Source organism: Simochromis diagramma, unplaced genomic scaffold (assembly GCF_900408965.1).
Source record: "Simochromis diagramma unplaced genomic scaffold, fSimDia1.1 OVJJ01000822.1, whole genome shotgun sequence".
Taxonomy (NCBI): domain Eukaryota; kingdom Metazoa; phylum Chordata; class Actinopteri; order Cichliformes; family Cichlidae; genus Simochromis; species Simochromis diagramma.
Window position 1 is genome coordinate 202,911 of NW_024387520.1, and position 19,844 is coordinate 222,754.

The 19,844-nt window shown below is 44.4% G+C and overlaps 1 protein-coding gene across 8 annotated transcripts in view; it reads left to right on the forward strand.

The window, feature by feature from the left end:
* smtnb (smoothelin b) overlaps positions 1 to 19,844 on the forward strand; it is a 52,540-nt gene that overhangs the window by 24,431 nt on the left and 8,265 nt on the right. For 6 of the 8 annotated variants that reach the window (XM_040019773.1, XM_040019768.1, XM_040019770.1 and 3 more), the window contains 8 exons: positions 305 to 383; positions 470 to 548; positions 1,588 to 1,661; positions 6,900 to 6,996; positions 11,101 to 11,765; positions 12,743 to 12,794; positions 13,504 to 14,103; positions 15,442 to 15,515. In XM_040019773.1, the coding sequence (XP_039875707.1) occupies positions 305 to 383; positions 470 to 548; positions 1,588 to 1,661; positions 6,900 to 6,996; positions 11,101 to 11,765; positions 12,743 to 12,794; positions 13,504 to 14,103; positions 15,442 to 15,515 (1,720 nt within the window). The other 2 variants (XM_040019775.1, XM_040019774.1) reach the window with 2 other exon arrangements.

Consider the following 19,844-nt stretch of genomic DNA (forward strand, 5'->3'; position numbering starts at 1 on the left):
TTTTTTTTTAGGGGGGTGGGGGGGAATGTCATTGGCTGTCAAATCTGTCATGTCGTAATATCACTTCTTCCATGCTCAATTTGGGAGTGTTCCCTCTGGGTTTTCTCTCTGCCAAGAAAACCGTCCTTTATCTTTCAAATTACCTTCAGCTGCCTGTAATATATGGGCAGAAGCTTCAGATTAGAGTCAGAGGAGCCAAAGTTTTACAGTCTGATATTTTAAACTATTAGGCTTTCTAGTTTGTTTCATGGTGAGTGGGGACTAGTTGAAGATCCATTAAAATGTCTTTGCGTTTCTTTCTCAGGTCAGAATCCAACGAGAACTTGGATGGGCTGAAACAGAAACTGCAATCAATCCGGGACATCGACGAGCTTCAGCAAATGGTGAATATCGTATCGTAATATCAGTAATGCTAACGTCTCACATCACTTTGTAGTTTCACTGAGCTTTTGCGTGTGTTTGCTCATAGCTCAATGCAGCCAGCGAGTTCAAGGAGAGGAGAATGATCCGAGCGGCCATTCGGCAAGTTCAAGAGGAGCAGCAGCAGGGTGAGTGGGATCCAGTAACACTTGTCTGACGGAGCGGAATCAGAAACATCTTGTCTTATAATGACAAATCAAATTAGGGTGTTGCAGTCTTCATGCCATGGTGGCATCTCAAACAGTTTAACCAAGCTATAATTTGCACCAGTGTAATTAGAGAGAAATGCACCAGAGGGAAATATGTCAGAATTTCAAGTCTTCAGATGTTTGTGGTTTGTTGCAAAAGATGTAAATTGGTTTGATGAGGATACAGAGAAGAAGAAATTCCAGAGATGGACTAATTATTGCTCATTTACAGATGAAAATTATTACATTGTTATGAAATAATCCCTGGTTCTCTCATACTGGGCCTTGCTGCAACAATAGACAGGGAGAACATGCAAACACATGCACATAGAAAGACCTCGGCCAGATGGTGGATTTGAACCCAGGACCTTCTTGCTGTGAGGCAACGGCACTAACTAGGCTGAAAAACTGCCTAAAATCATAGTCTCGTGCATGCGCTTTTGGCTTAGAGTTATCTTGCACATTCACTGATTACATGTGCTACAGCATCCATCATTGTAGCACTTGGACATCAATACTTCAAGAGCCATCCAGGCACCATGTGCACATCCAGAAGAGGGTGCTAGAATTAAAGGTAAAGAAATGAACTTAGCTGTTCATTGTAGAACGTGAAAGTAAAAGTAAGTTGGCCTTATCATTGTCTTGGCCATAAAGTATGTTCACGTGTGAGCGCTCAGTGCCATAGTTACTAGGGCAGATCCACCTACGATGCTGGGTCAGATAGGGGATTCCTGTCATGCCTAAGTGCTGTCTGGCCCGTGTGAACATTGAACTGCACGTAGGAGGCTGTATGTGCAGGGTGATACACGCACACAAAAAAGCAACCCATTTTCAATTTAACTTGTGTCCCCCTGTGTTTCCTCTTCTTTTAAAATCACACATGACCAGAATGTTAACATGAGATGAGATTATAAGAAGGTATCTACTTTGCTCTAAATATTCCTGTACTGTATTTCTATTGTGTGCCCATGTTTGTTAGTGGTCGTGGAGAGGGGGAAGACTTCTGGCTTGGAGCCTGAGGGTGTGCAGTCCCAGAGCAGCATGGGAACTGGGGTGAGTACTGCAGAGTTACTGGAGTGGGAAGAAGAACGATTAAATGCCACAGCGCTGTGCTGGTGCAGTCCTGACATCTCACTTATATCTGACGGGTAAACCGTCTGGTGTCAGCTTCCATTTACAAAAATCATCTATGCATGGGGCCGTTTGCGGGTGCCACGTTCTGTTGCATGGCAGCAGTGACCACCGAGGTTTCTCTGCTGCCGCAGTGAAGAATGCACAAAACAACAAACAACGAGACTTGAGTCACTTACCGGAGCGGGAATATAGCTGCACACAAAACAAAAAAACACATGCCTGAGCCGCCACAGAGGGAGGAATGTGTTTGTCACATATTCCTATTCAGGTTCGACCAAACCGAGGAAAATGATAAAATGCGCTTTGACTTTGGTGTGAGGGCGGAAAATTGTTTTTGACAGGGAGAGTCTCCCAGGTGCTGTCATTTCACACACATGTAACTGAAAAGCCTGTCTCATTTTTGAAGAAAAAAAAAGTTTTAAAGTATGGATTTCTTAAGATTTCTGTTACATCTGTCGGACAACCACTTTTAGCTGGAGTATTCGGCCTTGTCTCAGAGGTCCCTCACAGCTGGTGTGCCCTCTTGTGGCTGAGCAGCGGAGCCTTACAGGAGGAGACGTTAGGTTATCTGCTGTCAGTGATCAGTTTCTTGATAAAAGCTCTGTTTCCAGTGGATAGGATTTCTATAGGGAAAATTCCTTTTGTATGCAGCCACTGCTCTTAAGACTAAGTCCCTGAGTGATGAGACCACCTCCCATATCTGTGCTTTTAAAGAGGGGAAAAATACAATCACTCACCTTATCAGAGTTCTGGTGTTTCATTTAAAAGCACTTGTTTTTCCCACCACAGAGATGCAAAGGGGGAGAAATGAAAGGGTTTTAGTATCAGTCCCATTGTCTGCTGGAGCCTGTGCTTTGCTTGCATTCCTGTGCGTGTGTGTGTGTGTTCTCCTCAGCTAGGAAGTGATGATGGCATGTTGGCGTAACAGGATGCCCTATCACTCAAGCCTATTTTACCTCACTTCCTTCAAGACAGCTGAACAGTACGTTGGTGAAATTGTGAGGATGGACGAGGAGGGGGAGTGGGAAAATGCGGAGGTCGGGGGTTGAATTCGGAAGGATGGACAGACAGACGGCCCCGGCAGTCTTAAAAGTCTGTACTGAAATGGGAATGTGGGCCAAAAAAAACATCAGCCAGCAGCAGCAGCAGGACTCCTTCCAGTCACATCACAGCGTCGGATCTCTTTGAGCCTCTTACAATTGTCCCGTTGAAGATGGTGGTCTTAGATAGGCCTGAAAAGCAGCACGCAGGCACAAGCGGCATGCAGTATGTGTATGTGAGCCCGGACTCAAGAAGTTGCCTGTATACAAAATGATGAATGAAGGTGTTTAATTAGTAGGTTAATACGGCCGTTTGTCTGTATTTATGCTAGATTCCGATCGCATTTAGAATTTAATGTTTCTAATGCTCACATGCGCGGGTAGCTGAGGTACACTTAAAGTTTCCTTTTGCCCATTTTCTAGTAACCACGTGGAAACTTTAATTATAAGTATGTAGCAGAAAAAAATGTCAGTACACAGAAAGGGTCCTTTTGATTATTGCAACACATAAAGGCACAAAATATTTAAATTGTGCTTTTTGTTTTTTTGAAGAGCACAACTCCCCAAAAAAGAAGTCAAAACAAGAGCAGAGTGTGTCAGAAGTTAATGTGTCAACCAGGCAACCCATTAACCTGTAAAAGTGTCCGTGAGTCTGAGTGTGGTGGGGGTCAGATCCCTCTGGAGACAGAATGGGAGGGAGGGGAAGTCAAGGGAGTGGCTTCTTGGTATTATATGTGTATGTGTGTGGTGTTTGTGGTGGTGTAAATGTTTGTGCGTGGGTGTGTATGATGTGGCTGCGGGAGCAGAGCGTCAGAATAGCGGACGTCCTGACTCCAAGAGGGTTGCTGCTGATAGAGAGGGAGAGAGAGAGGCAGTCAGTCGCGTGAAGAGAAGGTAAATGTCACTCTGATTTTATCGCAGGCTAAACACGCCTCTCATTTTCTTAACCTTTGTTTTTTTTGGTTTTTTTTCCTTGTCCTGAAAAGGCATGTAAATATCTTTCCTCGTCAGTCTGTGCTCATTTCTTTCTGAGCGGAGAATGGGATGTGCCTGCCTCTGTGTTTACATTTCAGGTATGTGTACTTAATGGTTTATTGCTCACTTAGATCGCTCGGTGCGCATTTTAGCCAACAGGTAGACTAACTACAGCTGAAACTTTTCACGTTTTGCATGAAGATCCATTCAAATAGTCAAAGTGTTGTTTAACAAGTTTAACAGAAACTGTAATATTTAATGCTGGATTTTAAAATGGATTTATTAAACTAAACTTTGAAAGTTTGCAGGTTCGCTTACTATCTAGGCGTGTTCAGTTCAGACAGGCTGCTTGTTGGTTTGTTGTTTAATCATAAAATTGCTACAATAAGGAACCTTAGTTGTCAAAAACAAGCCCCAGTATGTGCAATAGAGAGGGTTTAGCAGACTTCTTAGAGGTGAATTGTGAAAGCGTCCTGTAGGAGGAAAAGTCTAAAAAAGACCAGAAGGAAAGCTTAGACTGGCATGTGCTGATCTGCAGTAAGTAAAAATGGGAATGAGACTCTGGTCTGACGACTTCTGCGGGTTTCCTCACTCCAGACTGAGTGTATATGTGATGCAGAGATGATTCCTGCTTCATTCCAGATATTGTATTTCATTTGTTGGAGGTTAGCCGAGCGTGTGGTTCCTCAGGCTGCCGTAATGGAAAGTGAGCCGCCAGGTTCCTTCTTCTTTTCTTCTTCTTCCACGTAGCGGCATGGAAGACCCTCAAATGGGTCTGACCTCACCAGTGGAGTGATGGATTTAACTTCCACGGAAAACTGGAAGTTAAACCCCGTCATTTAATCCAACTATGGATTAAAACCCGGCGTGTTAATCCACAGTTGAGCTCACTTGTGTGAGCTGGTTGGTAAAAGAGGTGCTTGTGTCTCATTCTGAGCTCTCATTGTTGTTTTTTGTGGAGTTGAGGGTTCAGAGGAGTCCAGATGGCCCACGCCTCGCTGCGGTCACGGGAGAGGACAGTTGTTTTTGTGTTTACGAGGTTGAGATTTTGCAATTATAGTCTGACACAAACAGGCGCTTGAGGCCGTATGGGACGATTGGCTGGAGCGACAGGGTGTCGGTGTTGGTTCCCCTCTGTCAGGTCCCAGCCATCAGGGCCAGAGCGAAGCCGCTAATGACAGCATGGCGGCTGGCAGCAGGTCCTGTACTCTGGTCTCGATCTCTATTTCCACTTTATCTTCCCCTTTTTTTTCACTCAGCCTCGCTGTCTGTGAGAAATATGTTCCCTGTGGTTTAGTGGGAGTTTTAAATGACGGCTGTCTGTCTGAGGCCCGGTAGGAGCAGCAGAGGGTGAGGGGGGTGAGCACGTGAGGGAAGGCTTGTTCTCTTTAATTGTGTTTGTTGCTCGAACACAATTATCTCCCCCTGCGACTCTTTGATTGGGTGACTGCACTCAGGATGCGAGCATCCTCTCGCCTCAGTGCACCGTAGTGCCTTCATTACAGGAGACTGTTTGTGCCCTGAAAAACCATCAGACGCTTTAATGACTCATTATAGGAGCATTCTGCTATGTTTCTGTGGCTTGCCACAGTGTATAGGTGACATTTATTGTTGTCTAGAAAAGCTCAGAAAACCTTTTTCTCGAGCCCCTGAGTCTGTGCTCTGCTTTTAGCTCCATATGGAAACCTGGAAAAAGTGACATCAGGGCACCTGCTACGTAGATTTACACTGTTATAATATCACATTTAGGAGTTCAACTCCCCTTTTGGCTTATTTTAGCAACAAAATGTAATCATGTGTCCCAACCCGAGCTGTGCATTTTCCACATTCACCTTTTGCCTGCGTCTCATCACATTTTTTCCTCTGCTTTCAAGCCACTATCTCCTGTGATCTGCTCAAGGAGGGGAAGGTCACAGTCAAGAGAGCATAAAGCTGTCAGGTTTCTTTCTTGCCTCTTGCTTGTGTTTGACTTGGAGCAGGCTTTGTGGTTGGTCCTCTGTCTGCACGGATCACACATTGCACTGATTAAATTCCATTTAAAACACCAAAGGTGTGATTTGTAGGATTTTCACTCTGCTTCTGCTGTTAACAACCAGGCCAGCCTTTTGTCTTGAATAACATAGTTTACACATGGGGAACTGTTTGCGGTGCGATTGTGCGGTTGGGTGTGTGCACTTTCTTTCCATGCCTGAGAGATAGTGAATGTGTTTAAGGAGCATTTGGCAGTAATAGTAGGCTGTAAATCTGGTTTAAGTATTATATTTTCATGTATTGTATGTTTTTTCAGGATCCACCCCAGCATTTGTTGCGCTATTCTTAACCCAGATGCCTCTTTTAAAGTGATTTTTGCGCTGTGATGTTATTCATCATTTCAAATGAGCTGCTGAGTGACGAGCAACACCTGAAGCTCCACACAAGACGATTTTGCCCTTTAGTAGAAAAGTTTAAGTCTCCAGAAGTTTGAGTTAAGAGTATGTTTGTTGGTGATTTGAAGACTGTGTGTGTGTGTGTGCGCGCGCGTGTGTGTGTGCTCAGAGAAACCCTATTTGTGCAGCTGATTTTCCCGTGGAGTAGCTCAAGGTCAAGCACCAGAGGCCCAACAGTAGTGTCGGCATCCACATCTTTCCCTCTCTGTTCTCTCTCTCCTGTTTCTTTTCTTCAATCCAAAATGCTGCCGCCTCCTCCCCGTGACCTCCTGCATTGGTTAAAGTGCTGAGGTAATCTAAAGATGGTCAAATCATGGGCCTAATATAGCAGTAAACCAGGTGGTGAATGCACATGTTTGCTTTTTAGCCACTCAGGGCGCCTCTCTCTCTTTCTCAGCCATACACAATCTAAAGTAAACATCCTTACTTTTCCAGCTGGCCAAGCTGTGTTGCTCATCCATGCTCAACGCCTCGAGCATTTGACCTCGACCTCAAACAAAAGACAGTTGTGATCACCAGCTAACCTCAGACCTACGACAGTAACTGATCTTTCATTCTGGTTTTGATCGGAGGAGTGGCTGCCTGCTGCTCGGAGCAATGGCTGAACGCATTGTGCCTTTTGAGAATTTCAGCTCAGTTGAGTGCAGCTTTGCTTTTTGCAGCTGAATTGAAGATCACTAAGCACATGTTATTCTTTTCTTCTTTTTTTTTCACAGGAGACTGAGAAGGAGAGCCGCAGTGAGCGTATCCGATCTCAGATCTGGGAGTTAAGCAGCCAGCAGACACAACAAAACAGAGAGCAACAGAGAATAGGTGAGAATGAATGCGAGTACTCTTCAAAAGAGAGGGAAATTTTCACCGTTTTATGGTTTGTTTTTCATAAGAAAAAAAGAGAAGCTGCACAACCTCACGCTTGCAGGATATTACTTCTGTCACACTTAGGGATCACTGCCATATAGAAGTTTGTATATACTGTAAACATGCCCTAAAGGTCAAGTTTAGTCAGGCAATATCAACACAAAACCAACACTGGTCACCTCTGTTACACGTATGTGTAAATGCATACGCCTCTCTTGATGCCTTTTCCTCTGGAGCGCCTGTTAAAATAGTTGGCCAAAGGAGCCATTCTCCTCATGAGGTGGTCGTCGGGAGGTCATGTTAGTTCAGCCTCTTTATGCTCCTTCATCTAACTTTATTAAGTGTTTGGGGTAACTCACAGCCACGACTAAATCTCTTTGGCTACACGTCCTTTACTTTTTCTTTTTTTAAGTGTAAAGTAATTTCATTAGCCACTCTGTCAGTCCAGCCATCAATAAAGTAATGTCAGTTCATGCCTTTAAGAGGAAACAAGTGTGCTACATTTGCAGCAACACTTGCAGAGCTAACACGAGCAGCTTGTAAAACGTGTAAAAGTGATTGAAGTCTTGTTGCAAGCCTGTTTGTGTTTTTTGTCATTTTTACTTTTTTTTTTAATCTTATCCCAATGACCACGTATAACATCCGCTTTGTATAACTTAAGACCAAATTTAACTTTGGCCATCCCTAGCTGATTTCAGCACACATTTGGCTAACTGGAGCTTGGCCCGAGGCTCATAGTCATAATGTCATTCTGTGTGGCCTGGTCAGCCATGGGCTTGGCTCTTGGTGTTCTTCACATGGATGAGGGGTTGGTGATGGGGTTCTGGGAAGCAACAGAGGGAAACCCAGTAACCACACCTCTGCTAAATAAAGCTGATACCAGAACAGAACTGAAGCCTCCTTTACGTGGCCGTGAAACTCCCCACTGTTCTGCATTTAGCTGTGCCTTACAATTTAAGCCAGGGTGAAGCTAGGGTCAATAAAAAAAAAAAAAGACCACCATAGAAATGTAAAGAGGAAAGGGAGCTTTTTTAAAGTGGATCAACAAAGACATGGGACATTTGTGGTTGGTGTAATACAGTGTAGGCAGGGTGGGCATGTGGTTCCTGAAGGTGTGGTCGTCTTAAACCCTGAGCATAAACGCATAATTCCGCGTTTCACATACAAAAGAAGAAGCTTATATTTACACGCTTACGTCAGTGACCATGTGTCACTATACCGGTAAGGTTATGATTTCAAGAGTTTCTCAATGCTTTAAGTTCCCAGGGGAGAGCGAGTTCCTTTGAACGTATCTTATGCAATTTTAAAGCTTTGAGCTGATCGTTTTGGAGGTGATGTGGGATAGGGGTAGTTCAGACTGAGAAAGTGATCCCTATACAGTAACTTATTAATCTAAAGGTTTTGCACAAAAATATGCTGCTTTATTGTCCTTTTGACTCTATTTGGGTCATAATTTGCAAAAAGAGCGTCATTTGCTATTCAATAGTACGTGAAGCTAACAGCTGAGACCACTAACTCCTCAGGATTTTGTGGTCTGTATACAGTACACACACAGTTTCACGGATTTTGTTTGCAAACAAGTGAGTTCCTCGCTGCTGATCATTAGAAAGAATGGACATGCTCAAAGGCACAAGCGCCCAGGTGATTTGTCTAGCTATTAGTATAAATACAAGTCCCCTGTCATTCGCTAAGTCTTTGGTCTAAACCAACAAATCGCTGATTAACCATAGTGTCACAGCACCAGTGCAAATATTGCTATAACACATGAAATCTCTTTACACAATCACAAGCTGAGCAACCAAAATTGGCACACAGGTATATCTTAGGCCCCCTATATTAGATCTTATTATGTTGCCTGGCAACCACCTGCCAACGCAACAAAAAAGAAAAAAAGAAAAGAAAAAAAAAGTAACAAATTATGAAAGCATCATCTCATTTTGCAACAATAACATCTAATTTATATCCACAAAGCTTTAATGATGCGTGATATGACCTAATCACGGTTCCTAGCAACCACCTAATAACACAGACCCCGCAGTACCGTAGCACAAGCGTGTACTAGCTCTAAAAACAAGTTGCTTAATCCCACCACAGGTCGGATCATTGAAAGATTACATACGTTTTTTGTTTTTTTTTTAACCTCTCTGTCAGTGTTGCTCTTCCATTTGGTTGCCACTGAAAAGTTTCAACAGCAACTACATGCACGGACAGACATTCATTGTTCCTGAGGATGAATCATTCAGACTCTAGTAATCCAGACTGTTTCTTTTCTTTTTCCTTTTTTTTTCACCACGGTGAGGTTAAACTTGTAGATTTGAGTAAAATATCAAATCATATTGTATTACTGTGTATTGTATGAGTTGTCAAATTGAATAAAAAATACTAATAATGAAAGTCCAGAGCTGCTGGCATGGCTCCAAATCTACAATGGGGTTAATATTGTTTACATCTAATATAACAACTTCTTTTAAAATACTTTGTGGCTAACAGGGCTAACCGTTGCCTTCATCACCTTGCTACAGAAGCCTGTGCCCAGCCTGTTACAACAAATTTAAGGTTTGATTAAACCATGGAACTGCTCATGAGCAGCTGAAACGAACTCGTGTTGACCCCTTCACAGCCAGCACAAATACTGGGCAGGCTTCCTCTGGGGTCATTGCTTCACTGTCAAAGCAGTATAAAGAAAGCTCTTGGTTGTCCTTTGTTTGTGCTCCGTATATATACTGGCAGAAGGCTGTAGCGTTTTGTTGCTATTTTGAAATATATATAAAAAAAATGCAAGCCTCTCATTATGCAGTAGCAGTGGGGATTTTCCCAGAAATGGCCACACAATAGATACGACAGCTTCCCAACGGCAACGACGTGAACAATAACGTGAGTTTGCTGGAGAGCAGCTGTGTATGTGTGTGTGTGGGTGTGCGCGCGTGTGCTGGCTCTCACTTCGGTTATTACACTTATTAAAGACCAGTAATTGAGCTTTGGTTGAGTGCATTGCGAGCTATAGACACTACTGTGTAGCGGACCATTATTGTCCTAATTGTGTGTCCCGATCACGTTTTCTATTCAGGCTGTATTACATAAGCATTCGGTCTGTTTAATCAACAGATTGCTGCCATTTTTATCTTCTCTCATATCTGAAACAATTCACAGGATTATTTTGGGAAATTGCTTCAAAAGCGATAAACTATTATTAATAAACTTATTGTGCAGAATCTACAAAGCAGTAATGAGCCGATAAAGGTCAGCTATGCTTGGTGAAGCTGTGAATGCTCAGCCGTGATTACGACTGCTCGAAAGTTGAAAGAGACTGTCGGCTGCCTCCGGTCAGACTGGAGTCCCTCTTTGATTTGGTTAGTAAATGACAGACATGCATACTTGGTGAACTCCATTTGGTTGCCAAGCTGGTGCAAACTAAGGTCAGTCAGAAGTGTTTTTAGGTCTTTCTTTGTACATGTGCTGTAGGAAGTGGATACACATCTTGGTTTTCTCTGTTTTTCTTATCTGCGGTGTGTGTGCATAACCTCAGATATTCATATAGCAGCATGGTGGGGTGTTGGAGGTAGATACTTGTCGCAGGGGGGAGGATGCGGGCAGGGCTGTGATGTTTGGAGTGTGGTTTCCTGTTCGTCTCTCTTTTTAACCCACTCTCTCCCTGACTCCTTTTTTTTAATCGTGTCCCAGATATAACTGTGCCACATGATCGCTTTCCACACTCGTGGAAAGCCTTCTTCCTACTTGACGCACATTCACCGGCCCAGTTGCAAATCTCACTCAGGAACTTGAGGCCAGTCTGGAGGAAATGTCTACATCCCTTCATGTCTCCACATGCCTGCCCTGTGATCCTGAGTGTATTTTCTAGACTGGCCTTTCTGGGGCCCCAGTGTTGTGGAAAGATTTCATTTAAGTCTCCAACGTACCCATCTACTTCTTCCATTGCCCTCTAGTGTACTAGTAATACAAGAAGAATCTAGGTAACATGAAAATGTGTTTTTACAGAAGAGAAAACTTGAATGGTACAGAAAGTTACTTCATATATTTCATTTGTGTTTTTTATAACAGGTTCCAACTCAGGGATGGTGTTGGTTCTGGATCACCTGGTAAAGGATGATGGACCTCTGTTGATCCAGCCTCAGCGAGAAGCTGTGACCAAGGAGGCCGACCTGGTTATGTCTCACTGTCAGAGGTCAGACTCCTCCGATCTTAGCGCAGCCTCGATGCTTTCCAAGCCCAATCTGGATTCTGTGGCCTCAGAGAAAGGTCTGGGCTCAGCTTACAGAGCCCGGCTGGACTCTGGAGCCTCAGACAAGAGCCAGAGTTCCTCCCAGCGTGGTCGGCTGAACTCCGGGGCATCAGACAGAAGCATCAACTCCCAGTCCTGTGCCAGACAGAGAGTGGGCTCAGATGTCTCGGATTCATGCGTCAGACCCCGTCTGGGCTCCGAGACTTCAGACAGCATCGGCCTGTTGTCAAGGAAGCGGACGGTCTCTGGCACATCTGATCAGAGTGCGAGCATGTCCTCAGAGGAGCGGGCGCCATCGGAGGAGGCGGAGGTAGCCGGGAGTGAATCGACTTGCAGCACAGATTCAGAAACTGACAGCAGAAGCCGAGGTTCAGCCGGCACCCAAGCTGAGTCTAACCAGGAGGAGCCTGATGGGGCGGTTTTATCTCGGAGAGATCCCGTAAATGGCCTGCTCAGCGGGAAAACTGACATCCAGAGGCAAAAGGTGGAGTGTGTGTGTGTGTGTGCTTCAGGATTCAGTCATATTCATGAATTAACAACTTAAATTAAGTAATCCATGTTTTTGCACCTTTTTAAGCTACTCTGTCTTGTACTCAGGCTGTCCTGGAGTCTTACATGAATGCTTTGTGGTGCATTTGTCAGCTGTCTGTATCTTTGAGCCTGCTGAACCCCGAGCGACACACGCCGTATATCGTGACTGCGCCACTAGAGTGGGGTGCTGAGCTGCGTAGCCAAACTGAAGCGCACAAACCGTCCGAGCGCTCCTTTTTTCTTTCCTTCCACGTCATTATTCTTGACACGAAAGCCGACACTTCATTGTTCAGTGACACCCAGGTCACATCGGCATCCATAAACACTCCACTTCGAACTCCTGCTGGATGTTGTTTGACTTTTGTTACTTGGTTACACAAACAAACTGTGCACCTGACTTGTCTCTGTTTCACCTCAGCGGCGCTTCGGCCTCACCTGGTGTCAGAGAGGAGTACACAGCGTTAAAGGCCAAACATTCCCTCTCTCTCTGTTTTTCTGCACTGACTCTGTTAAACTGTTAAAAGCAAGATCTTCACATGGAGCGGGAGGGGGGCTACGGTGACCATGACGCCATCGTGTCGCTTCGCTTAATGTGTTTACTCAAGACTGGCCCCAAACTTTTTTTTATTGTTCCCCGTGCTATACAAGCTGATCCTCAGGCTCCTCGCAGTAATGTAAACACTCTGGGATCCATCGTGGCCACAGTGCCAAAAAAAGAACAGATGCTCACATCTTCATTCCGAGTACAATGTTACATAATGAAAACACCACCAGTCGATTCTGTATTTAGGACTGTGTAGGTCAGGAGTCCCCGGAGCCGCCCATGTAGTCCTCATGAATGTGTATTTTTCGCTCTGCACGTTGACCTCTGCTCTCCTCTTCTTCCTGTACTAATTGTTCTGTCGTGTTTTTGTTTTTTCCCGTGTTTAGATAACTGTGGGCAGCGACCTGTCCCGCTCTTATGGCAAAACGAGGGATTCTGGTAAGAGCCCTGCTCTGATGTATAAGTAGAAAGCCTGTCAATATCAAGCTAGATCATCTTTTTAAGATACTTATCAAGGAAAACCTTTAAACATTCATCTTTACATTTTCTTGAATATATCTGGAGAAATTCTCATTGAAATTATTGCTAGATCAGTTCTGAGAATTATGTAGGGGCTGTTAGGTTGACCATAAAGGAATGGACGGCTGGGAAGGGAGCATTTTGTTAATGCACCATATCTTCAGCGCTCTCTCCTAGATCTCATGTCATCTCATGTCCTACAAGCTGTGCTATAATTTTCTTTTCCTCTTAAGTGTCACATCTTGTTTCATCTTTGTAAGTATGACCCCAGTAAATATCATCTACTCTAATCCTTAGATATCCCAAACCATGAGCGTTGTACATATCACCTCTAAGTGAGAGAAACATTCCCTGAAAAGTCCAAAAATATAGGAACAATGAGAGGGTGAAGCACAAGTTAAGTCAAGTAAAACATGGGGCTGGAACAAAGGCTAAAAATGAGGAATGAAAAGAGGAATAGGATTTGTAGAAAGCTTTTGAGGTGAAGGAGGGGGATTACAAGAGCAATAAGTTGTAATGGTGCTAAATTCAGCCTGGGCAGTGGAGGAGATCCTGGTTACTTATCTCTCCTGTACTGAGCTGTCTCTTTCTTTGATTTAAACTCCCCTCTTTCATTCTGTCTTCACAGCACCCGAGAAGAAAGCTGTTATATCGGAGCAGTTAAGTCGCACCACCTCTGTTCGTGATCGAATGCGCAAGTTTGCAGAACTTGAACAGAGTTCAAATGTCTCATCTTTAAAGAAAACTCCTTTGAGGAATGGTTCCTTCTCCAGCAGCACTGGCCATGCAAATGTCTCCAGAGCTACCGAGCTGTTTACACACTCAGCAGCATCCCTCAGCACATCTGGAGACAGGCCAGCACGGTCACGTGTGGGCTCTGCATCTGCATCCGTGAGTCAGGCCATGCCTCAGCCAAGAGGCGTGGCTAACAAGTCTCTGTCTTCAGCTGACCAATCGCAGAGCTCCATGGGTGGGATGGGACATCCAGCTCAAAAAGATGCGCACGCCTCCGATAAGTCAAAGGAAGACGGGACCCCAGGGATAGCAGCTGGAGAAAAGGTCACCCAGGGAGAGGCAGACCCAGACATGAAGACCTTCCTCACCATTGAGATCAAGGATGGACGCACCACCACTTCCTCCTCATCAACCACCAGTAGAGGCAACATTATACCCATCACCCACATGACCCCACGCATCACTCCCAATGCCCTGGTGGGGCAAAGGCAAGGTAGGAGCATCAACCCGGAGCTCACTACGTCCTTAAATGGTCACCAGGAGCAGCGATGGTTGACATAGTGTAGTGTAGAGATTTTACTCTGAGCTACCACACACTAGTGTTTTTGTTTGGACTGATTAAGGTTGCCAAGCTGCAGCCCACGTTATTTCTAATGGACTATATGTCTTTTCTTCCAAATGTCAGCATTAATATCAGCTGCTACAAGGAGTAATCAGATTGAAGGAATAATGACACAAGTGGGATAATGTCAAAGGGGGTTTTGTGCATCTGAAGAAGCACATGGATGAGTGGGGATAGATGTTAGAGCTGAGTGTATAAACGGCACGGTCGCACTGAATGGTATTTGTTAGAGCGTGGGCATGTCGGGAGTACGGAGCTGTGGGGTCAACAGAAGAGAACAAACTTGGACAAGAGAAACAGCAACTGGTTGTCTCAGACGAAACTCAATGGGAATATTGTTACAGTGCAAATGAATTAGCCTGCCCGCCCATACAGTACAGGCCTTTGTGTGTCATATTCTGTAGTTATTGTCTGCAGCACACTTACTTTTTACAGTCAGTGGTTTGAGTGTGAATTTTAAAATGAGAGAAAAATGCCATCAGAGAGGGAACACATTCACTTTGAATGTGGCTCAACATCTTGATAGTACACTCAGGACTGTATGTCGTGATGTAACAGAGACGAATTATCTGCATGATAGAAAAACATGTCTGGCATCAACTCAGCGCTTTACAGAAGCGCGAGCGCTACGGCTGCTGTTACAGTCTGTCCAAACAAAGATGTCTAAAGCTTCAGCTCTTCTCAGCGACCGGCATCTAAAACCCAAACAGTTTATTTTAAACTCAGTCTGAACACGTGCGATTCCAGCCCGCTCACCACTTACAGCTCCCTCGTACTCTGAGAGCCGCGCTGCGCTCTGTCACGAGCCTCGCACGGCTCTTTTTCATGTCATGTTCGCTTTAATGTTTTTAGGCTCCTTTTTTGGAATCCTGCCTGTCCTGCTCTGAGTAACAGCAGCCTGTTAATGTGTCTCCAGTTTCCTGCAAAAGCAATGCAAACTCTCTTAAATGTAGACCGAGCTTTGCTGGTTTGCATCAGTCCTGTATTTTATGATATAGCTTTCATGTGTGCGTGTCTGGATGTGGGAGGAAGCGGGTCATATAGAAATGTGCACACCAGGCCAGTGAAGAAAGTGCTTATGTTAAAGGTGGTGCTATCTTCAGTCATTAGACTTATGTGCTGTGTATGACACTGTAGTGATGTGTGTTTGTTTTCACCCCAGCTTAAGGTCTTACATTTCTCAAATCTTTGTTTCTCTGTCTGTTTCAGAGTTGACCCTCGGCCTAAGAGCCACACCATTTAAGATCTCTTCCTCCAGCTTCTCCTCTGGACCCTCCATCAAGGTACAAACTGCCTTACAAAATGGTTTTGACAAATGGTCACAAAATTGTGGCTACACATAAACCTGACAGATCTTATCAAGCTCGTGTAACAGGCTTGATAAGATCTGCTATTAATTTATAGTTTGAGCTTTTTTTCATCTTCTGTTTTATTTCCAGCGGACCCAGTTAAATTGCACGGTTTCTGCTGCGTTTCTGTCACAACAATCACCTATAAGGTCTGAAAAGCTAGAGAGCCGGGAGAGTGAAGGACACCATGTGTGAGAAAAGGAGGGAGAGATGGGAAGAACAGTGTTTATCAAACACAGAGCGGGTAGCCAGTCACATCTGCCCTTGTAGGGTATATGAAAGAGAGAAGGAGAGAGAAAGAGAAAGAGGGAGGGAGGGAGGGAGGGAGGGAGGGCGGTGTTCTGGGTATTCCTGTTTTTCTCTGTAGGTCATGCACGCTGAAAATTATCCAGGAAATGTTTCCTAAATACACCTTCAGTGCTGTGCAAAAGTCTTGAACTATCCCTCATTTCCTTTTTGTAATTTTTAGAAAACCTATTTCTTCAGGCTTTCTAGAGATTTTTTAAAGTTTTCCCTGGACATTGGCTACTTTTTCACTAATTATAAGGCCTTGTAAACATTCAAATGAACATTTTTTTTGCTTTTTAAGCCAGTTAACGGTGACCTATGAGTCGTTCAAGCATGAAACAACATATAACTCAAGGGATCAACCTGTGTTGTATCTAGACAACTTAGCAAAGAACATTTCTTTATGAAAAATGCCAAAGATAACACAGTTTGACGGATATCAAATTATATTTTTTTCATCAGCATGACTCCAAAAGTGCTATTAGCTGAAAACTTGGACTATCTCATCCTGGTGTACAGTGTCTCTCTTATCTTATCTCTTTAAAAAAACTGAGAAAACTGAACAAGTGGAGGAGAAAACTGGAAGTCTTGGACCTAAACCCCCACTACAGCACTATCTGAAAGTCATTCCCTTACAAAATTGGAAAGAATCCAGGAAAAACCTGACACGGGACCTGAGAGATACGTCTGCCCCGTCAGCTGATCAATCTACTGTGTGCCAAAGCTGCACTGCGCCCATTTCCCATTTTCCTAGCAAAACATAAAGAAATGAGGTGTGGATCATTTGCACAGTGCTGCATGTGCACACACTGCACTGATTGGGTGGATTGGTCTTTCCATAGGATTGGAAAGTTACAGCAGTCAGAAATGACCAAACTATAACCTCTGAGGTCTGGGAGAACAGATAAATTCCCATTTGCCCCATTTCTTAAATCCTTCACTCTACCATGAAAGGAAGCATCCTAGTTAATGGAGAGTGGGTGATTGAGAGAGGAAAGGCACAACAAACAATGTTCTGTTTACTCTTTAATGGCTTTGTGTCCCCCCTCCCCCCGTGTGTTGAGCGCAGTGGTAATCTGATTATGAGATTTGAGAGTAGGTTAATTAGGGCTGGGAAGAGCATAACAGCTTTCTTATAAAGGACAGATTTTTGCATGAAGAAGATAAATCTTCTGTAAGATGTGAGGTTTATCCTAGCATGCAGGTAATGTCTTTAAGTGCAGCTGTGCATAGGATTACTTCTAAACAGTTACCAGACAACAACTGTGCTATCTGTAACTGTTGAGGTTGGTGGATCAGCAATGGGCTCCAGCGACACAGCACAGGTATGACTGCATGCTGGCAGCAGCAGGCAGTGGTTTACAACATCCAGACAGCTGCGTCGTAGTTGTATAAGTTTAACGTAAACACCTTCAGTGAGAAAGCGCAGAGCTGCATTAAGGCTGCTGCTGATATTTCAACAGCTTCTGCTCACCATCGAAGACTGAGCCTCAGTCACAACGCTAATGAGACTGTGAAAAGCAACAGACACCGTTGGTTAAGCTGAGCTCAGAGGTTGGTGGGTTGGTTCAGGCAGATGCAGAGACCACCTGTTGCCTGACTTTCTCTGGTTTAGCTTGTGTGTGTGTGTGTGTGTGTGTGTGTGTGTGTGTGTGTGTGTGTGTGTGTGTGTGTGTGTGTGTGTGTGTGTGTGTGTGTGTGTGTGTGTAAGAGAGAGAGAAGGTGACATGTCAGGAGGATTGACCTTAAAGAAGCTTACCCACATACCCTTTTCACATTAGTGACTATAAGAGAGTGCATAGGATGGCATGCTTTTGAATAAACTCTTCCTGTTTAGTGATGTTAATTGACCAGAGTGGTTTTGAGATGAAACTCTGATCTGTTTGGGTGGTCTGGCCTTCACTTTGGTGGTCTAACCTGAGCACTTGCAATTTATTTCTATCCCAATAAAAGATGCTGATAGCATCGGCTTTTCTTTTCTAGACGATCACTTTTAAATCAGGAGCCATTTGAGAGACCGGTTAAGATCATATTAACAATGAAAAAGTCCAAATACTGAGTGACTTGTAGTTTTTTATTTCGGCTAAGTGCTCGCAGTGTTTCATTACAATGAGAGTTCATTTTAGGTGGTGGCTAATTAATGTTGGCTTCTGCTCTAAGTGATCGCAGCTGCTCCTGCCTGTTTTGTCCGCTGTCTGTCCATGCTGATCGCTGGCCTTGAACACAAGTACAAATGATGCCTTAGCTTTATAACCATGGCGATGACAGGACAGTTGGCCTTTCCAAAAGTCGCAGAGATTATTTCAAAGCTCTCGGTCACGCTGGTGGTGCTGCCGCATGAACGTGGACGTCTAGGCTCAAAGTCAGTGGCAGATTGTCTCGCTGTCACACAGAGGGATGAAAACTCTATTGTTAGCATGCTGTCGATCCATGACGCATGCTGGGTACACAACCGGTTCATGTGTGTCACAGATTTAAGCTTGGTTCACAGACCGGAGGATAAAGGCTGGGGATGTACTTAATTAATAGAGTAGAGCGATGTCCTCCATGGGTTGAGCTATTGTTCCTGCTGCCGCTAAGCATTTGTATTCACTCTTCGAGCCCACGTCATTCTCATTTGCTTATCTTTAAATTCCAGAGACTGTTGCACTTTGTCAAATTTCTCCCCAGTTCCAGTCCTCATTTTAATCCTAGATTGATGCACTTTACTTTCCGTCTTTATGTTTGTCATCAATGATCACATATTTATCATGAAATGCTTCTGTTCACACTGTGTTCATAGATGCAGTATGCACAGTACTATTTGATTTCTGTACTGTGGTGCAGCAAAACGCCTTTGAGTGACTTCATCTTAAGAAGTTTTAATTTAACACAGAAGTACTTGACATCAGCACTGGCTGATTTGACTTTACCCTTGAACGAAATTTTTGAATTGCTGTCCTTCCTAACATCCTTGCCCAGAGCTCTGAAAACAGGGCTTTACTTCATATCCACAGCATGTCTGGTTTTCTCATGGACCTAAATTCTTTGCCCTCTTCCCAAATCTGGAGCTATATCTTGAATGGTAATCATGCAAAATGGCTGAGCTGATGAATCAGGTTGTATTTTGTTAGAAAGCCTTTAGTAAAGGAGGTGTACAACCAGTGTGCAACTTTTTCACCTCAGCCCAGGCCTAGAGCCACATCTAAATGCCTGCTGCCTGCCAGTGGAGGTGTGAAGGACGTGCTTTAGATAAAAGGAAAGTTGAACTGGGAGGTGTGAGTTTCCTGACTTGTGGTCACTACAATTCCCCCTCTGGCCTCCCCCAGTGCCCCAGATCTAACCAGCTCAGTGGAATAACAGCGGGGCAGGAGATAAATATACACGCCCAGGGCACCTAGAAATGAGTAGGTGTGGGCTGCCTGGGAAACGGGATTCCCTGCATACTCATTGGTTGCAGGGGGGATTTGCTGGGGGTATAAAGGTCATGCATTGTTTTCTGAGAGGACACTTCTATTCTCACTGAGGCATAGGACACAGCCCTGATCTGACACCTCAGGATAAACTTTTTGGAAACTTGTGGGTATTTCAGCAAAGAGGACATTGGCCAGTGTGAGTTAAAGTTTGTCTGGCCATGCCTGGAGTGAACCTGGACTTCCTCCCAGCCTCTCAGTCTCCTAAGGCTTTGGGAAGCCCAGACAGTGCTTGTGCTGAGTCTGGCCTCGAAGAAGTAATTGGGGACCTGCTTGCTCAGGATGAAGCTGAGGATGAAGAGGAGCAATTTGGTGTGAAGAAATTTGAGACAACATTGCGCTGTGCCGTGGGGGAGATCCACAGTGACTTGCAAGCCTTTGGGAAGCGAGTGGATGCCCGGCTGGATGAGGCTGCGGCTGAGGTGGCTCCTCTGGCTGAGACAATGTCCAGGTTGCAGGAGGAGAACCTGAGACTGAGGATTCAGCAGGAAAGGCTGATGAGGCAAGTTGAGGCCCTGTGTCA